The sequence below is a fragment of the Momordica charantia genome (genome assembly GCF_013281855.1).
Source record: "Momordica charantia cultivar OHB3-1 chromosome 5 unlocalized genomic scaffold, Mcharantia_2.0 BLBB01000005.1, whole genome shotgun sequence".
Taxonomy (NCBI): Eukaryota; Viridiplantae; Streptophyta; class Magnoliopsida; order Cucurbitales; family Cucurbitaceae; genus Momordica; species Momordica charantia.
Genome location: NW_028275163.1, coordinates 18853876 through 18876151, shown reverse-complemented (window position 1 = coordinate 18876151; position 22276 = coordinate 18853876). Strand labels below are relative to the sequence as shown.

Genomic DNA, 22276 nt, shown 5'->3' with positions numbered 1-22276 from the left:
AAAAATGGCTATATTTATATTATTTCAAAAACTAGGTAAATCTTATTTCAAAAAATGGTTTTTTTTTACATCTCTGAGTGTCCAGGCCACATCCTTCAAATATATCAAAATTATTTTTCTTATTCCCTTAAAGTTAAAGTAATTTAAATTTACTATTTATATTTAAAAAATTATTATTTTTATATAATTTCTTTACTATAAAACAAAAGTTGTTTTCTTATTTACTATAAAACAACATTCGAACTCACAATCTATTGATTTGAGATATATGTCAATTACAGCTGAGTTATGCTTGCTTTGGTACATATTTACTCTACTAATTTGCTATTATATCATGTCTTGCTTATATGGTTGTAGCGTCTGTATGTAAGTTTGTAACCAACCTTTCAAAACAAAAAACTTCCTTGGTACTTTAGGACTCGGTCCCACAATATTATCCTTTCTTTGTTTTTCATTTTCAATTTTTAAGAAACACATGTATTTTGTAACTGTTCCTGTTTATTTTCCAATTCTTAAGAAACATGTCCAAAATTGTGGAGAAATTTTGGAACAACATAAAACGAAGTTTCTTTGTTCCTATTTCTTTTTTTTTCAAAACATAGATAAAAAAAAGTATTACTTTATCATTTTTTTAATGTATAATAAATATCAAAAAAATAAATATAATATAATATTTTTAATATTTAATTTGAAATTTTATTTTCATATAAAACATTTAATTTTTAAATTAAAATTTTAGAGAAAAACAGATAAGAAATCCATAAAATATGCTTCTGTTTCTTTTTTAATAAAAAAATAACCAGAGAAGAAGGAAAAAAAGTTGCTAAACACGATTATAATTTTATTGATTGAAAAAAGAAAAAAGGAGAAATAAGAAACGAAAAAGTTTTTTTTCCTTCCTGTTGAATCCTGATAATATAATAACCATCATTATAATAAAAGAGGGAACTGAAAATGACAGGTTAGAGATGCAATGCATTTTGACGAAATGGGTCACGCTTGTCAGTTGATTCTCTATCAATTTGCCCATAAACAACGTTAATTATTATAAAAATAATAATTAAAAAGATATTTCTGAATATAACCAAAAAAATTATTCTCAAAAATATATATATAACCAAAAAAAATCAAATCACATAAATTAGTAATGGTTGTTAATTGATTATGTTAGTCGGTGGTTGCTATAATTATAGTTAATTAAAACTGGTCTAGTCTGTTTCTTATTTTTTCATTTTTAATAAAAAAATGAATTGTATCGTTTCAAAATCCATAAATTTGAGTATGATAAAAAAAAATTTGAAAGCAGAAACTAATTTGAGTATGATAAAAAAAAATTTGAAAGCAGAAACTTATTTATTTTGAAAGCAGTAACTTTTTTTTTTTTTTGTCATTGCATGATTATGGCATTTAAAGAAAAATAAAAAATAAAATATACTTTGATAATATAATTCTACGGAAAACGGAACTAAAAACATTTATTTTGAGATCCCATAATAAAATAGGGAAATTGCCAAAATTAGGATAACTTTAATAGAGTTAAAGAGATTAAGGATCATTTTTCCATTTAAAGAGTTGTAGGACTTTTTAATAGTAAAAAGTCGTAACTATCCTCATTATAACTTTTTTTCCTTTTTAAGTGTATAAACCCTCTCTCTCTCACGTGAAATTATACACGAAAAAGAAACCCTCCAACGCACAAAATCCTTATTCTTCCTCCAACGACTATTCAGCTTCTCCCATTCCGACGACTAACCTCCTTTTGATTCCGGTGACGACGACGAGCGAACATTTCGACGATTGAGGCAGTGACAGTAGGAAACACCCAACTGAATGAAATCCTTCAACGAAATCTCTTCCTTGCAGCAGACGCAACCGATAAACGACGAACTCCAGTAAGATTTCAACACCCAACGTTCTTCTTCATCGCTTGAGTTTTTTGGCATTGCAAAATATTGCAATATATTGTAGGAATAAAAACATAATGAAAAATGGTGATTTGCCTTGCATATTTCTGGTTTATTTGGAACGTATTGCTGCTATTCAATAGATTAAAATTTGTATTTTCATTGTTTATTGCAGAATGTTAAAATCATTGGTCTTGTGTTTATTTGTATTGCTTAGATAAAAAAAGAAGAATTTAAATAGTCATTTATGTGTTCCTCTATCATTATTTTGTTATCTATTTTGACTCTATATTGTTGTAGGAATTAAAAAAATTGCAAGGTGTTTTAAAAATGACACATGTTCGAGTTTTCATTCGTTATAGCGGAGTATGGGATGACAAACAAACATGGTATGAAGGAGGCCTTTTGAAAGGAATCATTGTACGTAAAGAAATAACATACAAAGATCTATTAGATAAATTATACCTCATCACCGCAGCTAATCCTGCAGAGTTCGTTATGAGAATCAAGTGCATATATGAGATTAAAGCTCGGACTCAAACTCCTCCATTTGAAATCAACAATGACAGTGATCTCAGGTTTTATTTGATGGGCGAAGATGTGGCTGAAGTCCCTCTGTACATCTCATTTGAACCTAGATGTAGAGGTTTGACGGAAGGCATCAATGAGAATAATAAAGGTGAAAAACCTTGTTACAAATCTATTTCTGAGAGCAATCAAGTTGAAGATTTAAATCCAAATGTATCGATACCAATGGATGCATTAGATGATATTAGAGTTCCAGTTGGCTGGGTTGATGAGAGAAATGAGCCCAGTAGATGGGAATCTTATGATTCACGTGACGATAACCTTCCATTGAATTCTTTTGATGATCGAGATGGTAAGAACTTCAATTGGGAATCATATAATACCTCACAAGAAAGAGATGAAAATGTAGATTGGGAAGCTCTTATGGAGACCAAATGTGATTATGTTCCTAAAGTAGATCGTAAAGTCAACTATGAATCTAAATCAACAAGACATAAGACATACATGGGAAAAACTATTTCATTGGAAGGAAGATCTACAGATCATGAATTTGAGGTTGGAAATTTATTTTTTAACAAGAGGGAGTTGTTTATGAAATTGAGTATTATGGCAATGAAAGGAATTTTCGAATTCAGAGTAAAGAAGTCTACGAAACAGATATTTTTTGTTGCATGTATTGATAATAATTGTAAGTGGAGAATGCGAGCAGTCAGATTGGATGGTTCAGAAATATTCAAGATATCAAAGTATGTGAACTTCCATTCATCTTCACTTGATATTTTGAATCATGATCATAGACAAGCTAAAGCTTAGATAGTTGGAGAATTAATAAAATCTAAATATAGTGGAATTGATCGCCAATACAAGCCAAAAGAGATCATAGAAGAAATGAGACAAGACTACGGGATCAATATGAGTTATGAAAAAACATGGCGTGCGAGAGAATTTGAATATATGCGAGTAAGGGGATCACCTGTAGAGTCATATAATCTATTGCGTCGATATGGTAAAGCACTGAAGTTGGCCAATCCAGGTACATTTTATGAGGTTGAACTTGAAGATGGAAAAAACTTCAAATATCATTTTATGGCGCTAGGTCCATGTATTCGAGGATTTTTGAATTGCATACTACCTATTATTGTTATCGATGGAACATATTTGAGGTGCAAATATCGAGGTACTTTGATAATTGACACCTGCTTAGACGGCAATAATCAAATTTATCTCATTGCTTTTGTAATTGTTGATAGATAGACAGAAAATTCCATAAAATGGTTTTTGGAAAAGCTAAAAGGAGCAATAGGTGAGGTTAAGGACCTAGTTTTTGTTTCAGATCGAAATAGTAGCATATCAGAGTCTATTGCTTCCGTGTTTCCCAATGCATTTCATTGTATTTGCATTCACCATTTGAAGTAGAATTTGAGTGCTAAGTTCAAGAATGAAACAATTGAATATTTGTTTGTCAATGCTGTTAAAGCCTATCGGGAGTCAAAATTTAGGGAGTTTTGGTCGAGTATCACAGCATTTGATAATGGCGTGGGTACATATTTGGAATAAGTTGGACTTTCACGTTGGGCACGTACGCATTGCCCCAGAAGATGGTACAATATGACTACAAATATAGCAGAGTCCATGAATGCTCTACTAAAGGAAGCTAGAGAATTACCTGTTACTTCATTACTTGAACATGTGAGAGCTTTGTTACAAAGGTGGTTTTGGGAACATCGTGATGCAACCTCAAAAGTAACATCCACGTTGACGAAATGGGCAGAAGAAATTTTTCAAAAAAACCAAGATGAATCTGTAACAATGAAGGTACATCTGATTCATTGTTATCAATTTCAAGTGGCAGACATTGACAAAGAGGAGATAGTAGACCTTAATACTCGAGAATGCAGTTGTAAGGTCTTTTAGTTAGACAAACTACCATGTGCACATGCAATTGCTGCAGCAAGGGAGCGGAATATAAAAATATATAGTTTATGTGATCGTTACTATACTAATGAATGTTTGTTGGCTGCATATGCAGAGGCTATTTTTCCCGTTGGTAATGTCTCAAAGTGGAAGACACCATCAAACTATGTTGAAATAGAAGTCTTACCTCCAAAATTTATGGCAAGGGTTGGTCAGCGCCAAAAAAAGAGAATCACATCTATAGGTGAAACCTCGAAAATGCATAGATGTGGCAGATGTGACCGAAGAGGCCATAATAGACTGACGTGTCGTAATCCCATTGCATAGAAGGACAAATGAAGTGTATGGAATTAAACTAAATTTTTGTTTGTAATTCAATTTTGGATCACTTTTTAATTCGTAATGCAATTCTATGTCCATTGATTATCACAAATGTTGTTGTTATTGTTGTTAGATTTGTAATGCAATGCCAAGTTGTGGACATTTTAGATTTTGTTGATCTTTTCTTGAAACAATATATTGCAACATTTTGCAAAGTATTACAACTTACTTATTGCAAAGCAAAAATGCAAAATGGTTTCAAACAAAGCAAATAAGTTAGAGAAAAACAATAGTAGAGAAGTAATACTCATTTTTACAATCTGTCTTTTTCTTGCAATATATTGCAATGTATTGCAACATATTGCAATGGATTGCAATTTGTTGCAAACCAAAAACCAACCCATGAAAATGCAAGACCCAACTCATTTAATAGCATCCTTGAGTTCAAAATGGTTTCAAACAAAACAAATGAGTTAGAAAAATAATAGTAGAGAAGTAGTACTCATTTTTACAATGTGTTTTTTTCTTGCAATATATTTGCAATGTATTGCAACATATTGCAATGAATTGCAATTTGTTGCAAACCAAAAAACAACCCATGAAAATGCAAGACCCAACTCATTTAATAACGATTTCAAAATGGTTTCAAATGAAGCAAATGAGTTAGAGAAAAACAATAGTAGAGAAGTAGTACTCATTTTTACAATCTGTTTTTTTTTTCTTGCAATATATTGCAATGTATTGCAACATATTGCAATGAATTGCAATTTCTTGCAAACCAAAAAACAACCCATAAAAATGCAAGACCCAACTCATTTAATAGTATCCTTGAGTTCAAAATGGTTTCAAATAAAGCAAATGAGTTAGAGAAAAACAATAGTAGAGAAAAATAAAAAACATCTATAAAATATCAAATATTTCTTGCATATATATTTACATCAAATAGCATTAATACATAGGAGTATTCGTCCATAATTGGAAGGCTAGTTGTTTTCTAAAATAATTCATGTTCTCGTGATTTAGAGTTCCAAAATGAGTACCAATTACAATGTATTCGAAAAACTTAATCGTAAATACACCGCAGTCACTACCATTACGTTGAGCTGGTGTTGAATCTACAATTACAACTGGCCAAGGCTGCACATGTTTAGGTGACCCACCTCGTCTATCAAAGAATCCAATATGGTGCAGAATCAATGGCACTAATGTTCGCACCGGCTCTAGAAACAATGCCATCTCTTCTATTGTAGAATAGTTTGGGAGGGAATCTCATACCTTTATCTGACAACCAAGCAAGTCAAAACATATTAACACCCAATGGTTGTTCTTCACGTTGAATGGTGCATATACATAGTCGACATCAGCCCAAGCATCCTTGAAGTCGTCATTAGATCCAATAACATAATTGATCAATTTGTACTCAGCTTACCAATTGAATGTAAGTTTATCTTGACAACACTGTTGATATCGTTTCCACGTTACTCCGAGATAACGCTGCAAATTAAAAAACATGTAATATAGATTTGCACTTACCGTATTAAAAAATGTTTGTGATTATGTACAAATTCAAATAAATGTAATATGGATGTGTACTTACCAAGAAAACGGTATCCACTGTTGTAAAGTTTTGTGAACACAAATTTTCCACGGATTTTAGCTTTAAACGAAGGAATAAGAAAGTAGAACTATATGTTGTATAAAAAAAAACCATAATAAAAAATGAATAACGAATATACCGAAAAAAATACTTGAAAGTTAAAATTTTATTTTACCTCATCAGACAACCACTCTCGAGCCTTAAACAATTCTTTAAAAAAACTCTTTGGTTTCTTTCCAGTGATGGTGTCACACAAATGATCATCTGTACTTTTGTCATTTATCCATCCCCTAAGCCGTTCTAACTCGCTTGGTACTATTTTATGCATTGAATTGTATGAAATTTGAGTTTCTTTCAAACTTTGGTCTATTTTGTTAGTATCTATCTTCTTCTTGAAAGTTGTAAATGGATCTAAGGTCCAAGTACTAGCACGCCTCTTACGTGCACGACGAATGTTAGATCGTACAACGATAAAGGGTACGATCTCAGTCGCATCTGAATCTCCATGATACTGAACAAAAAGTTGTGCACATTTTTCCTCCTCGTTCCTAACCTTATCATGATCTGCAATATAAGATTGTGGCACCTTGCTCTTAATCTTATCATGATTCTCAATAGAAGGTTGTTGCACCTCACTCCTAACCTTATCATGTTTCTCAATAGAAGATTGTTGCACCTCATTGTTAACCTTATCATCATCTTCTACAAGCATCCTCAACCAACTAGGTGTAGAAGAATCAGAGACATCCTTAAACAAACCCTTATCATCAGAAGTTTTAAGTTATACACATGTTTTATCATCGACCTATATCATGGCTATAAGTAGTAAGTAAACATTAATAACAGTCTTATCTCTAAATGAATTAGGACTGCGTACCTGTTCTTCTCGTTTAAGACTTTCTAAGATGCTTGCTAACATATGTTTCATCTCACATTGATTTTCCAATACGCTTCCTAATGTAAATTTCACTTCAAGTAGGTCTTTCTCCATCCCCAAAACATGGGCCTTCAAGTCATCTTTCACATATGGAATGTTATTTGAGTCTTCATGGGGTGTCGCATCTTGTTCTTTTGAAGATTAGTGTATGATGAGATGTAACATTGGGACTTGGGAGACATGGTTTGGAAGGTGGTTGACCTCTAATTGCATGAATGGACAACTTTTCATCATTCGTCAGCTCGAGGAATTCTCTAACTTCCATCTAAAAGATCATAAAATAGTTAGGTAATATAACATAGTTATTACAGTAAACCCTTATGTTATAATTGTTGCATACCTTCTTTATATCGAACACTTCACTCTCTAATAAATTAGCTAAGGGCGATTGTGAACACGACGAATGAAGCATGCGAGGGATAACATTCTCATCCAATTTCTTTGCAACATAACCACTCATGGGCGATATAGACTCATATGCCCATACCTACAACACATGACACAAACATGATTTAAGTATGAAAGTTTATTATATACATAAAATTAGGTAAAATAATTAAAATACCTATAGTGTTAGTGGAAACCGCTTATACAATATTTTTCTCGATTAGATGTTCAAGCATTTCTCAATGCTTTCTTTAGCTCATTCAACGTGCATTCGTATATTATTGAGCCCCAGTCATAACTATCAAATGTAGACCAATTATCTACAATTGAAAGCGATTTAGTGTCAATTTTTGTTTTCTTATCCTTCCCAAACAAAGCCAACTCTTTGAGATATATCAGTGCCAGCTTCACCCTATCCTCATCATCACCCTCGAAATTCAAAAACTTATTTTCTATCTCATTTGCTGTGATAGACCCTTTATCATTAAAATATGTCTTTCGGAGTCTATGACTTAATTTGGTCCCAGTTGAACAACTTCCACGACGCCATAACCCAGTTACCATATCTAACTCCTTCCTTGAAAAGGTACACACCACTCCTCCAACCATAAAGCTAATACAATCATTATTCTTCTGCTTCACCTCCCTCAATAACAAATAATGGATCAACTGCCCATTAAATATTATATCTACATCCAGAAATGATCCAAAACGTGTTCTTCTGAACATCTCAAGTTGAGTATGACTCAACTTATCCTTAATATTCTTGATTGTCATCGCGAAGTGAGATAGACAACTTACTTGAGATCGAAAATGATCTGACGGCTTTATTATATACGAAGGGATTGATGACGATAACATATTGAGTACAGAACTTTTAACACCAAAAACATCATCATTCACCATGTCATAATTAAGAATATTAACCTAAGAGAGATGACCATTTTACATTTTGTTTTTGTTTCTTGCAATATATTGCAATGCCAAAATCCAAGCAAGAAACTATAAAAATACAAAGTTCTAATAACTCAATACCATCAATCTTTTATAAATAGCTTCAAACAAAGCAAATTGGTAAAAGGAAAACAATAGAATACTCAAGAGAGATGATCATTTTACATTTTGTTTTTGTTTGTTGCAATATATTGCAATACCAAAATTCAAGGAAGAAGATAAAATACAAGTGTCAATTGATTCAATATTATAAATATTTTCTAAATATCTTCCAATAAAGCAAATTGGAAAACAAGAGAATACCCAACAAATATGACCATTTTACCTTCTGTTTTTTTTTTTCCTTGCAACATATTGCAATGTCAAAATTCAAGCAAGAACATAAAATACAATAAAACAAATTGGTAAAAGTAAAACAAGAATATACAGGAGAGATGACTATTTTACATTTAATTTTTTTTCTTGCAATATATTGTAATATCTTCCAATACCAAAATCAAACAATCAACCAAAAAATTCAAGCTACGAAGAATAAAATAAAATTTAAGAAGATAAGAATGCTTAGAAGAATGAAAAAATTAAAACGAAGAACCAAGAAAGAGAAAGCTTGGTCGCCGGAAGAAATGGAAGTTTGGTCGTCGGAAAAAATGGAAGCAAACTTATTGGAGTTCGTCGTCGTCGCCTCAATCCTCGGAAAAAATGGAAGCTTGGTCGCCGGAAGAAATGGAAGATTGGTGTGTGAGAGAGGGTTCTTTTTTGTGTGAGAGGGAGTTTCAAAATCGAGGGTTTCATGTGGGGAAAATTGGGGGAAATGAGAAGAGGGGTATTTACGACTTTTCACCTTTAAAAAATCCTACAATTCTTCAAATGAAAAGATCATCCTCAATCTCTTTAACCCTATTAGAGTTGTCCTACTTTTAGCAATTCCCCTAATAAAATATCATAAAACATAAAGCTAAAACAAATGGATAAATAAAAAAATAACTTTTAGGAGCGCAAAAAAAATATGAAACTAATGAAAACTCATGTGGATGCAAAATGTTGGAGAAATATGCATAGAAAACTTAAGGAAACATAAAATTAAAAATCCAAACTCAACGTAACGTTGTTTCCTACTCACAGTATTTAAGTACTCATACAGAGGAAAAGATAGAATTTTGAGGGATGATTTTTCTGTATATCAAAACTGAGAATAACCACGTATTTATATCTTTTTATGTAAGGTTATGTCTTTTGATAAAAGGACATAACCTTTACAAAAGACACTTCAGTTCATGAAAAATTGTGATTCTTTCATTTTTAACAAAAATAATTTTATTCAACAAATATTTATTTTTGGGAGAAATGTACGTTTCGTCACCATAGATATCCTTTGTGACGCCTCAATTTTCTTCGGAATAGATGTATTCTGTGACAAAAACAATTTCGCAGTAAAGACCTACCCGATGGGAATTTGCCGACAATTGTTGTGAGTAAATTTTTTCGTCGAGTAACCATTTTGCAGATGAAATCTGTAGCTACGACGACGAATTTATGCGTCACGGAAACTTAAAATTATTCCCTATAATATTAGGGTCTCTTTTTGTTTTGCGCCGCACACACCCACCCCTCCTCCCTCACTTCAACCCTCAACGTACCCACCTCTCTTTCACGCTCGGACTCTCAACCTCGGTGATGACACCCACCCCTCTCTTTGGCTCTCAATGTCGACCCTCCTTCCTCCGTATTTTAACACAACACCTTTGTCTCCGTTTTTTACTTTCCCCTACGTATGCCCTTCTCTCACATTCTTCTTCATGCATGTCTCTCTCTCAAATATGAGATCTCTTCTTTTTCAGCCCCTTAGGTATGCTTTATCTTATTGGTCTATCTCCCTCTCAATCTGAGATTTCTCAATCATTTCTTCTTAGTTCTTGGTATTGTTTAGATAGCTCATTAATATACTCCCCATCTATATGGTTGTTTTGTTGTTTATTCTTGTTGAGTTTGTTGTAACTCATTTGAGGTAAATTATTGAGTTTTTGTTATACTAGTAGTATTCTTGTTGGGTTTGTTGTAACTATTTTTAGGTAGTTTTTGTTATACTAGTAGTAGCCGCACATATATAATGCTCCTTTGTATTCATTTAGAAAGAAAGAAAAATGAAAGGGAATACTTTTCTCTTGTAAAAACAAATTTTTCTGATTCTCCATTTATGTTTTCAGGGTATCAGAGCTTCGTCGCAAGACTTCGATCTTTACAAATTTCCCTAAATCTAAGGAGATTATCTTCTCTTCTCTTCTTTAGTCTTGATTTTTGTTTTGGTTCATAATCACGATGGATTTATCTGAGAATGTTGGAAGTCAAACGAATCAGGCTATTAATCTAGAAAACAAAATTTATACAGTGAACTTGAATGATGATAATTTCCTCCATTGGAAATTTCAAGTCCTAACGGCACTCGAAGGTTATGGTCTTGAATCACACATTGATAACTCGCCTAAACCTCCTTCTCAATTTCTCGAGGTTAGTAATGATTCTTCAATTACAGCAAAGCCTAATCCTTATTTTATCAAATAGAAGAAACAGGATAAGTTGATTTTCTCGTGGTTGCTTGGATCCATGATTGAGGACATTTTAGAACATATGTTACATTGCCAATCAACAAGAGATATATGGAGTTGTTTGCTTCAAATTTACACCTCTCACAATCTTGCTTGGGTAATGAGAATTAAGTCAAAATTGCATAATTTAAAAAAGGGTGGTTCTTCTCTAAAGGAACATTTTTTTCAAATTAAAAAGTGTGTTGATGCTCTTGCTTCAGTCGGCAAACAAGTTTCTCCTGTGAAGATCACATTGTGTATATTTTGTCTGGTCTTGGATCTGAATTTGAGGCTATGGTTTCGGTAATTTCAGCTAAGTCTGGTCCACAATCTGTTCAAGAAGTGATGGCTCTACTTCTTACACAAGAAAATAGGAATGAGAGCAAGTTACAATTGGTGAACTCTGATGGTTCTTCCCCTTCAGCACATGTTGCTATACATACTATCCACTCTGGAAAAGAAAATGAAATTCAGCACCATCCACATGCATATCAATCTAGTTCAGGCACTAATAATTGAGGGTCGCAATGGTCGTGGAGGAAAGTTCTGGAACAATAGAAAAATACAGTGCCAACTTTGTGGCAAGTTTGGTCACAACCTCTAAAATGTTACCCTCGGTTTGATCCACGCTTTCAAGGTCCCAACAATGGTGCTAACTTCTTCAGTTCAACACCTCCGGCTTCCACCTTCAGTCATGGACATCCTCAAATGTCTGCTTTACTCACTGCCCCATATATCAATCGAGACAGTAATTGGTACCCGGATTCTGGTGCAACCAACCATCTTACAAACAACTTCAATAATCTGTCTGTAGGCACAGAATATCATGGAGCTAACCAGGTTCAAGTCGGTAATGGTGCAGGTTTGCCAATCTCTCATTCTGGTCACTCTTCGTTTATCACACCCTCAAATCATGTTCTTCACTTAAACAATCTCCTTCATGTTCCTCAAATAACCAAAAACTTGATTAGTGTGAGTCAATTTGCTAGAGATAACTCTTATCTTTTTTGAATTTCACCCTCTTTGTTGTTATGTGAAGGATTCAATCACTGGCAAGGTGCTTCTTCAAGGAACTCTACATGACGGGTTGTACAGGTTCAATCTTTCCACCTCCTCCGATTTGTCTTGTGCTCGCAGTCCTTCTCAAGCTTTAACAACTACTAGTTCTCTTGTTCCTTCTAATTCTTCTGTTGCTCCTATGATTTGTGGCATAGGAGACTTGGACATCCTGCCTTCCTCGTTGTTAATAAAATTTTGAGACTTTATAAACCATCTTTGCCATCTAATTTAAGTTTAAAATTCTACAATGCTTGTGCTGTGGGAAAATCTCATGCTTTTCCTTTTAGTCCTTCACTTACAACTTATACTGCACCATTACAATTAATTGTTGATGATTTATGGAGTCTTGCTTATAAATCCTCTCGTAATGGTTTTCGTTATTACATTAGCTTTGTTGATATGTTCTCCCGTTATAATTGGATTTATTTTCTTCAATCTAAGTCTGATGCTTTTCGCACTTTTATTACCTTTAAAACCATGATTGAAAAACTTCTTGGGCTGTCCATACTTTGCTTCCAGTCCGATGGTGGTGGTGAATTTAACGTTTACACCCTATCTTCAATCTCAAGGCATTATACCTCTCAACAAAATGGTGTTGTTCAGCGAAAACATCGCCACATTGTGGATACCGGTCTTACTTTACTCTCTCAAGCCTCTATGCCTCTCCCCTTCTGGGATGATGCTTTCTCCACAGCTGTTCATCTTATCAACCGATTGCCCTCTACAGTTCTTGATGGTATGAGTCCTATGGAAAAGCTTTTTCGCCAACAACCCGATTATTCTTCCTTGAAAGTTTTTTAGTGTAGTTGTTTTCCTTGTTTGTGCTCTTATAACACTCATAAACTTGATTTTCATTCACAACAGTGCACCTTTCTTGGCTATAGTAGCATACACAAGGGATATAAATGTTTGTCCTCCACTGGAAAGTTTTTGTGTCACGCCATGTTATTTTTTATGAAACCTTGTTTCCTTTTGAAGGTCATACCTCCCCGTCCACTTCCAAGAATGCAGGTGCTATAGTTCAAACTTTACCTTTTATGTCTCCGTCGTTGTCCCATTTACCCAATCCTTGTCCTCCTATTGTACTTGCCCCTCTTGCACCTATCACTGCTATACCTCCCTCTGATATTTTTGCTTCTACTAATGGACTTTTGTCTACTGATGTGCATTTTAATACCCATTTGCATGCTCATACTTCAATGTTTGCACATGTGGTACCAGCATAGTTTGTATCAACACCGACAGTTGTTTCTCATGATTTTGCCTCTACCTCCCTATCAACTCCGCATGGGAATTTACCCACTGGTGGGTCTGCTCATACCTCGACATCCACTAGTCCAGGCACATGCTCTTCTTCCTCCGATGGTATTTCAGATCCTTCTTCCTCTGTTCCTCTTCCATCTGGTTGTGTTCAAAATTCTCATTCAATGATAACTAGAAGCAAGGCTGATATCTTTAAACCTAAGGCCTTTCTTTTGGACTATTATGATATTGAACCTCCAAATGTGAAGGAAGCACTAAAGCATGCTCATTGGCGTAAAGAAATGTTAGAGGAACATGAGGCTCTTCTTCGTACTCACACATGGGATGTTGTTCCTCAACCGTCTGACAAGAAAATTTTCGGTTGTAAATGGGTGTTCAAAATCAAGATAAATTCTGACGGAACCATTTCTCGATATAAAGCTCCCTTGGTAGCCAAGGGTTTTCATCAATCCGCTGATCTTAATTACTCTGAGACATTTACTCCTATTGTCAAACCAGTCGCTGTTTGAGTTTTGTTGACTTTGGCTCTAGCTCATGGTTGGTCCATTCGACAAGTGGATATCAATAACGCCTTTCTTCATGGTTTCCTTGCTGAAACCGTTTATATGGAGCAACCACCTGGGTTTCAAGTTTCTGGCTCTCACCCTTTGGTTTGTCGTTTACAGAAGGCTCTTTATGGTCTAAAACAGGCTCCTCGTGCATGGTTTGAACGTCTCAATCTTTTTCTTCAGTCGTTGGGTTTTGTAATTCTAGAGCAGATTCTTCACTATTCTTCCGTCATTCTACTGATGGTTGTTGTTATATGTTGATATATGTTGATATATGTTGATAACTGGGAGTTCTTCCAGTATGATTACTCAACTCATTTCCCAACTTAATGCTCAGTTTTCACTCAAGGATCTTGGTCCTTTGAGCTATTTTCTTGGGGTTGAGGTTTCTTATGCTCCTCATGGTGGATTATTTCTCTCCCAGTCTAAATATATATCAGATATTCTTCATAAAGCTCAAATGGCATCCGCTAATTCTATTACTACACCTATGGTTAGTGGTTATGGGGTTTCTGCTCGACATGGTAAGAAATTTCCTGATGTTCATAAATATAGGAGCATCGTTGGTGCTTTGCAGTATGCCACTCTCACTCGGCCAGAAATTTCTTTTAGTGTGAATAAGGTTTGTCAATTCATGCATGCTCCAACCTTGGTTCATTGGCAGTTGGTTAAACATATATTACGGTATCTTAAAGGTATTATTGATCATAGCTTCTCCTATCTAAACCACGTATTATTTCTCTTTATGGGTATGCTGACGCGGATTGGGCGTCTGACCCGGATGATCGGAAATCTACCTCGGGTTTTTGTGTCTTTTTTGGTGGTAATCTCATCACTTGTGTCCAGTACAGAAGCCGTGTATTGCTGTTTAGCGACCGCTGATACTGAGCTTATTTGGCTTTCTTCACTGTTTTCTGATTTACATATTGCTCTTCCTCAGCCACCTATTTTATGGTGTGATAATTTGAGTGCGGTTCATCTTAGTGCTAATCCGGTCCTCCATTCTAAGACTAAACATATGGAGCTTGATATATATTTTGTTCGTGATCTTGTCCTCAACAAGAAGTTATTGGTCTATCATCTTCCGACTACAGATCAGATTGCTTATATTCTTACTAAACCTCTATTAGCTATCAATTTTAATCGCCTCAAGTTCAAGCTAAATGTTCGAGATCCCACTTCCATTGGTTGTATTTTTGTTTATTCTTGTTGAGTTTGTTGTAACTCATTTTAGGTAAATTATTTAGTTTTTGTTATACTAGTAGTATTCTTGTTGAGTTTGTTCTAACTATTTTGAGGTAGTTTGTGTTATACTAGTAGTAGCCGCACATATATAAGGCTCCTTGTATTCATTTAGAAACAATGAAAAATGAAAGGGAATACTTTTCTCTTGTAAAAACAAATTTTTTTGATTCTCTATTTATGTTTTCAGGTATGTTGCTTGCTTTCTTCGCTCTCACCCAACGTTTTAGAATTTCCTTTCATGGTCATATTTCTTGTGTTTCGAAAAAAGGTAAAAAAAAAAAAAAAAAAAAAAGAAGAACATCAATTGAAACTGAAACCGACCGGCGTTCTAATCGATCAGTGAATCTGAAGAAAAAAATGGATTTTTATTAATATTGTTTTTCTTTAAACTATTTCCAAACATATGCTCTCCACCAAACTATTTTTAAGAATAATACATGGAAAATAGTTGGTCGTCTCGCCTCCAAACATTGAGCCACGTCTGATTAAATTTTAAAAAAAAAAAGTCCTAGCAAATCGAGACAGACCATGCTAATTGGTAGCATAGCCAACCATTAAAATATCCTCAGCCCAATGGTCGAAAACTTCATCAATTCTCCCTGACCCTCGCACAGCCCGATCCGAGTTGACTTGGTCTCGGCCCTAAATGCAGCATGAGAGGCCCACTCCGTCTAGATCTCCTGAGTGCATTAGGATGCAACTTATATAAATCTTAAAATGAATATGATTCAACTGATGTAAATCCTGAAGGGATTAGGACTCGACCTCTATAAATTGGAGAGTAAGCTAAACCTTAAAGGTATTCTCACAATGCCTACACTTTATACCCAACTACTCTGATCCTAACTTAAGCATCGGAGTCTGTGTGATAAAAGTCACACCAGTCTAAGTGCTATTTTATTTTGCAGATTTCGTTGATCCCATTATTCTAGAAGATTGGTGCGAATTTGAAGAATCCTAGAAGGCCAAATTTCTGCATCAACAATTTGGAGAATCTCAATTGATGTCGTCTGTGGGGACGACTAGAGATTGCAGACTTATCGACATGGTTTGGGAAGGAGTTCACAACATTCTGATGAAGAGTGCCACCATAGGAGAAAAGTTAATACGGGTACACCTCTGCCTGAGACAGCCGAAGGAGAGACCGACCGACCAATTCTCGAACAGAAAAATAAACCGATCAAAGTTTGGATCAATAGGGCGATAAGTTGGTCGTCCTAGAGGAGAAGGTCGAGAGAATGCACCGAAACATATCCCTGCTTCTACAAAAACTCGAGCAACATGAAGTGGAACAGTCACTACTTGTTCGCGATCCACGGAAGGGTAAAGCTCTAATGATTGAAGGAGTTGGGGAGTCAACCAACCATGCACGGAGAAAAGTGAAGATAAGAGGAAACAATGGATCTTGAACCAGCATCTTTGGCCGGTTAGGTCAGTAAGCAGCTGTACAACAACAGAAGTCTGTCGTGCCCAACGAAAGCAAAAGCTATCCAGTTGACCGAGTCGGCCTCGGGCATACTACTGTTGACAAAAGAAGACCACCCGGTCGAACCAAGCTATTAGAAATACAGTCAGGATGACACAAAGATAAGAAGTTTGATCTTGAGGAACTGATAGACCAAGCAGACTCTTCCTTTAAGGAGAAAATAATGAAAGAAAAAGTTCCTCCGAAGTTCAAGCTACCCGCTATCAAAAAGTACGACGGTTCGACAGATCCCATCGATCACCTCGATGTGTACCATGAATGGACAGATATTTATGGCATAACAGAAGCCATTAGATGCAGAGTGTTCTCTTTCACTCTGACTGGTTCCACACGCATATGGTTTCAGCAATTGAAAAGGAAATCGATCTCAAGCTTCAAGGAATTGGCAAGGGCATTTGTCACCCAATTCGCCGGAGGATGGAATAGAAGCAGGCCTGTAGCATACCTACTAACTATTAAGCAAAAAGCGACAGAGAGCCTCAAAGACTATGTGGCTCGGTTCAATAAAGAGAAGCTACAAGTGGAAGGTCTGACAGATGCAGTGGTACTGCTTGTCTTTATATCTGGTGTGAAGGACGAGCAATTGGTGTTCTCTTTTGGGAAGAGAACTTCAGGCACTTTCTCAGAAGCTCGAAGCCGAGCCCAGACGTACATGAGTGTCGGAGAATTAATTCACTCGAAGCGTGACCCTAAAGGAAAATATGCAGATTATAACACAAAGAGAAAGAGGCCTGGAGAAAAGCGACACGGATTGAGGTGGGAGAGATCAGATAGCGGACAGGGTCGACTAGTCCAACGGGATCCTCAGCGGAAATTTGAAAAATACACTCCAACAACGGTCCCACTAGAGCAGGTCTTGATGGAAATAAAACACTAGACACTACTCAAATGGTCTGACATGATGAAAGCATCCTCCAACAAAAGGAGCAAAGGAAGGTATTGTTTGTTCTATAGAGATCATTGTCACACGACACAGGATTGTTTCGACCTCAAAGAAGAAATAGAGGACCTCATTCGAAGAGGTTACCTCAAAGAGTACGTGGAAGAATCCAGGACAACTCTAGACAGAGATCGAGACGACAAGTCACCCATCAAAGAGATAAAAACGATATTAGGAGGACCTACGGGAGGGGAATCAAGCAGGAATAGGTGAAGTCAAAGGAATGCAACGAGTATCACGAGAGTGTTACTATACTTCACTGAGATGCAACTAAGGAAACTGATGAGACTCACGCTTCAGGATCATATTAAATTTTTTATATTTCGCTTTTTACCTTAGATAGGACCATATCATTGCATGTTTGATAGGATAGATTATTTTTACTTTTTCCCTGTATGATGATTGCATATTGCGTTGAAATAAGGTAGGTTTTATTTATTTGTTTCCTTTTCAATAAAATCATAGGTACTTTTTATTGATTGACTTTTACTTGAGCACTTATTTTTATTCTAAATATAAATCCCGGGCATGAGTAAGTAAATCAACAGCCGATCAAGGACTCAAACTGGGACAAATCCAGAAGCAGGCCGATAAGCTAGAAGTCAGTCAGTGAAACCAGATTGGTGCTGAAAGGCACGTGTACAGGTCCAGTAAGGTTAAAACAAAAGCAGGCAAGTCTAATGATAACTCTCCAAAAGAGAGTTATTTGTGCAACTATTTCATATAAATTAGCTAAGGATAGCATCACCAACACCCAATCTACACTGATTGTGCAAATAATGTTTCAAATTCACTAGCATCCCTGTATTTGCAAATGATATTGAGAGTTACGAAGAATGACCTAATTTTGAATGTTTTGATGCAACATTATTGATGCTGCAGCATCGGAATCAAAAATGAAGAAAAAACAGAGCTGACAGTGACAGATTTTTACTCGAAAATTTACTGCAGTAAAACATAGATTAACCATTAAATTGGGCTGGGCCCCGTTTTATCCATTTTGGTTACCCTAAAATTTAGAAGGGGTATAAATGCTTTCATTTTAAGGTTGCCCCCATTCATATTCTAATTCTTCATCAAACCCGAGAGATAACAAGACAAGAGAAGAGGGAAGACACTTGGAGAGGAACACGACGAAAACAACAAAGGGAGTGCAGGGCGGTTGTTTTTCCTCCTTTTCTTCTTCTTTTGTACTCTTTAGTACAAGGGTTTTGTATTTTTATTCTTCCCTTTTCTTGTACGACATTGCGTAGCTAAGTATATTTGTAAGGGAGAAGATGTTGTGAACTTGTTCTTGAGCTGTAAACTTTGCTTTGACTTGATGATGATATATATATATACTGAGTTGAAGTTGTTCTTAACGTTTATTTTCAATGTGTTTGGCCAATATATTGGAATATCTTCTTATTAACTCTTGGAAAATTGTAATAGGAAGTGTTTGACTTCAACTCGTGCTAGATTCTACTTTAGTTAGAGTGTGGGTACTTAGGAATAAGGCTCACCTAGCAAGGTTATAAACTGAGTATATATGCTATCAGGTTTGTCTAAAAACATGAATAGCAGAAAATCAGGAAAATCTGAGAAGATTCCGTGTCTGTTTGGCCAGTATATTACATCGTCAGTACTGTAGCATTGTTTGCGTAGGCCCATAAAAAGTCACATAAACCCTTCCCCCTTACTCTTTTAAACGTTAGTATTTAATCTCTTATTTGCACACTTTCCTTTAATTAGTTTGGTTCTGCTTGGTTTTTACTTGTTTTTACTCAGCAAATCATCTATGCACTATTTTGTTTGAGTTCCTTTAGTTTTTCTTGTTCAAAACATATTTTGTTAATTTGTTTATTTTCTTAAGTAATTGTTGAAGTGCTTAGTTATCAATCCCTGTGGATACGATCTTTTTATCACTTGCTACAACGGTTGTGTACACTTACATAAAGAGTTCTAAACCGTACCAACATCTAACCAATCAATGAAACTCAGGGGTAGAAAACCATTTGGTAAAAGCCAAAATAGGTTAAAAATCTAGGGGTGTTGATTAACTTAGGGTAAAAACCGGCAAAAGCCAAAGGTTAAAAACCCAAGGCCGACTAGACTCAGGGTATAAAACCATTGGCAAAAGCCAAATAGGTTAGAAACCCTAGAGTGAATCCTGGGGTATAGAACCGGCAAATTTTGGGGTAAAAAACCAAATAGGTTAGAAACCCAAAGAAGTACCATTGGCCCTGCTGAAAAGTTAAATCCCAAAGGACAAAATCTAACGGTAAAAACTAACCGTATAACAGTGCCTAAGAGACTTGATGATAGCTAACTACAACAAAAGAGAATGGGGGCTAGGACAGTCAGCCTATTAAGACAATGTCTGACATCGATACTCTCAATATAGAAGCCCTAATATGTTTTCTGCCTTCTATTTTGAGAGTGAGGGCTATTGTTATAGGAAGAAAATAGAGATCGGACTAAACAGCCAAATAAGGAGCTGACCCGAAGCAAGGTAAGTAGGTTGGGGCCCAATAGCCCAAGCCGGCCATAGCTGACCAGACCTTGGCGTCGAGACTTTCTCAGCGCCGAGAACTTCATCGATTCTCCCCGACCCTCGCACAGCCCGATCTAAGTTGACTTGGTCTCGGCCCTAAATGCAGCATGAGGCCCACACCGTCTAGATCTCCTTAGTGCATTAAGATTCAACTTATGTAAATTCTAAATGGAATAAGATTCAACTGATGTAAATCCTGAAGGGATTAGGATTCGACCTCTATAAATAGAAGAGTAAGTTAAACCCCAAAAGGTATGCTCACAATATTCTACACTTTATACTCAACTACTTCGATCCTAACTTAAGCATCGGAGCCTGTGTGGCAAGAGTCACACCGGTCTTAGTGTTATTATGTTTTGCAGGTCTCGTCGATCCCTTTATTCTAAAAGATTGGTGCGAATTTGGCAAAATCTCAGAAGGCCAAATTTCTGCATCAACAAAAATCTTAAAGTAAATTAGTTTAACTAATTAAGCATTCAAAATTTAAATTAAATCAGTCGTTAAAAAATTAAATCGAATGATATCTTCCCCATAAATATTAATGAAGAAGCATAAAACAACGACTCGATGATGGAGATTGTTACGTAGAGACTTAAAACTCAATTCTAGATGTCATAAGCAGAAAATGAATTTTCACCTAAGTTGTTGTTGTACATATCAAAGCAGAATGAATGAGAGGTTGGTGAAGGGAAAATGACTTGTGAGTGATTGTTGAGTTGGAAATCGATGACTCGCTACTATTAGGTTACAGAGAGCAATTATGGAACAAGTAGATGCTTTACTAAAATCCAAGATACTACCATAAAAATTAGATCTAGTTTAAATTTTAAGGGTCAGTTTGATAACCATCTCATTTTCTGTTTTTGGTTTTTTATTTTAGTTTTTAAAAAACAAGCCCGTTAGAATTCAACTTTTTGGTTTTTTATTTTTAAAATAGTTTTTGAAATCTTTTGTCAATTTAAAAAATAACAAAAAAAAGTAGTTTTCAAAAACATGTTTTTTTTTTCAAAATCTCTTCTTTTCCCTTCCACATATTTGTCTTTAATAATTTTTTTCTCGCTCTAAAATGATTTTCTACCTAGATTTCTCTCTCTAAAAAAATATATTTCTCTCTCTAAAATTTTCATCTCTCAAACATTTATCTCTCTTCAAAATTTTCATTGGTATATATTTATATTTATTTCTTTTTTTCTAACGTATTGCTTTATTTTTTTTTCTCTCTAAAAATTTAATATTTTTCTAATGTTATTATATAATTTTTCTTCCTCTTTCTAGTCTGTTTTTTCTCTAAGAAATATATCTTCAATTTTTTTATATCTAAATGTTTTTTCGTTCAATTTTCTTTCGTGTATAACTTTTATTTCTCTTTCTATTTATTTATTTTATGTAATAAATATATTTTGAACTTTTTCTTATCCAAATATTGTTCTCACTTTAATTTTTCTCTTTCTAATTTTTTTCCCTTTCTTTAACATTTCTTTTGTTTTCAACTTTACTTTCTCTTGAATTTTCTATTTTTTACTTTAACTTTTTTCTTACTAAATTTTTTTCTAACTTTTATCTGACTCTCTAAATTCTCTCTCTGAAATTTCTCTTTCAGAAGTTTTTTTTATCTCTCTAAATTTTTATTGTCATGTCCCTAAATTAGAGATGACAAAAATTCTCGTAGGAACGAGTCTCCACTCTAAGAACATAATGCATTTCCCACCGTGTCTTGTCTCCGATTCCATTTTTACATAATTAATATATATTTTATTAACTGATTTACTAAAGTATGAATAAATATTAAGTATTTTTAAAAACTAATTATTTATACTCGTAAATAATAACTTTTTAGTAAAATATATCTTTATTACTTTTTTATTTTTTAAATTCTAAAGATAATTAAAATTAATTATGAAACCAATAAATTTTCTCGTGCAAATCCTCGTCCCCAAATGAGGATTTCCGAACCTAGACCTCGATTCCCGAAATTGAAAGAGTTGGAGATGAGAATTAAAGATTTTCGATGAAGAGAGCATCCCAACTCCTACCTCAAACCGTTGTCATCTCTATTTTACAAAGATTTTCCTATCTCT

At 34.8% G+C, this 22276-nt stretch overlaps 1 protein-coding gene and 3 pseudogenes across 3 annotated transcripts; 3 read left to right on the top strand and 1 right to left on the bottom strand.

The window, feature by feature from the left end:
* Nucleotides 1–2234: 2234 nt before the first annotated feature.
* Nucleotides 2235–4700, top strand: LOC148211498 (uncharacterized; annotated as a pseudogene).
* Nucleotides 4701–5575: 875 nt separating this feature from the next.
* LOC148211497 (ubiquitin-like-specific protease ESD4) lies at nucleotides 5576–9325 on the bottom strand (annotated as a pseudogene). Its single transcript, XR_015790687.1, has 3 exons — nucleotides 7542–9325; nucleotides 7142–7466; nucleotides 5576–6161 (listed from the first exon to the last, which is right to left on the bottom strand). The product of XR_015790687.1 is annotated as a ubiquitin-like-specific protease ESD4 (transcript).
* Nucleotides 9326–10019: 694 nt separating this feature from the next.
* LOC111016645 (uncharacterized) lies at nucleotides 10020–12396 on the top strand (annotated as a pseudogene). Its single transcript, XR_015791002.1, has 3 exons — nucleotides 10020–10388; nucleotides 10747–11366; nucleotides 11858–12396. The product of XR_015791002.1 is annotated as an uncharacterized LOC111016645 (transcript).
* A 4492-nt stretch (nucleotides 12397–16888) lies between these two features.
* Nucleotides 16889–17602, top strand: LOC111016619 (uncharacterized). The gene has a single exon (XM_022292069.1). It carries the CDS (start codon nucleotides 16889–16891, stop codon nucleotides 17600–17602), a length of 714 nt encoding a protein of 237 aa, XP_022147761.1.
* The last annotated feature ends 4674 nt before the right edge of the window (nucleotides 17603–22276 follow it).

Coding starts and splice junctions, on each gene's coding strand:
- LOC111016619 (XM_022292069.1), top strand. CDS start 16,889: ATGAAAGAAAAAGTTCCTCCGAAGTTCAAGCTACCCGCTATCAAAAAG.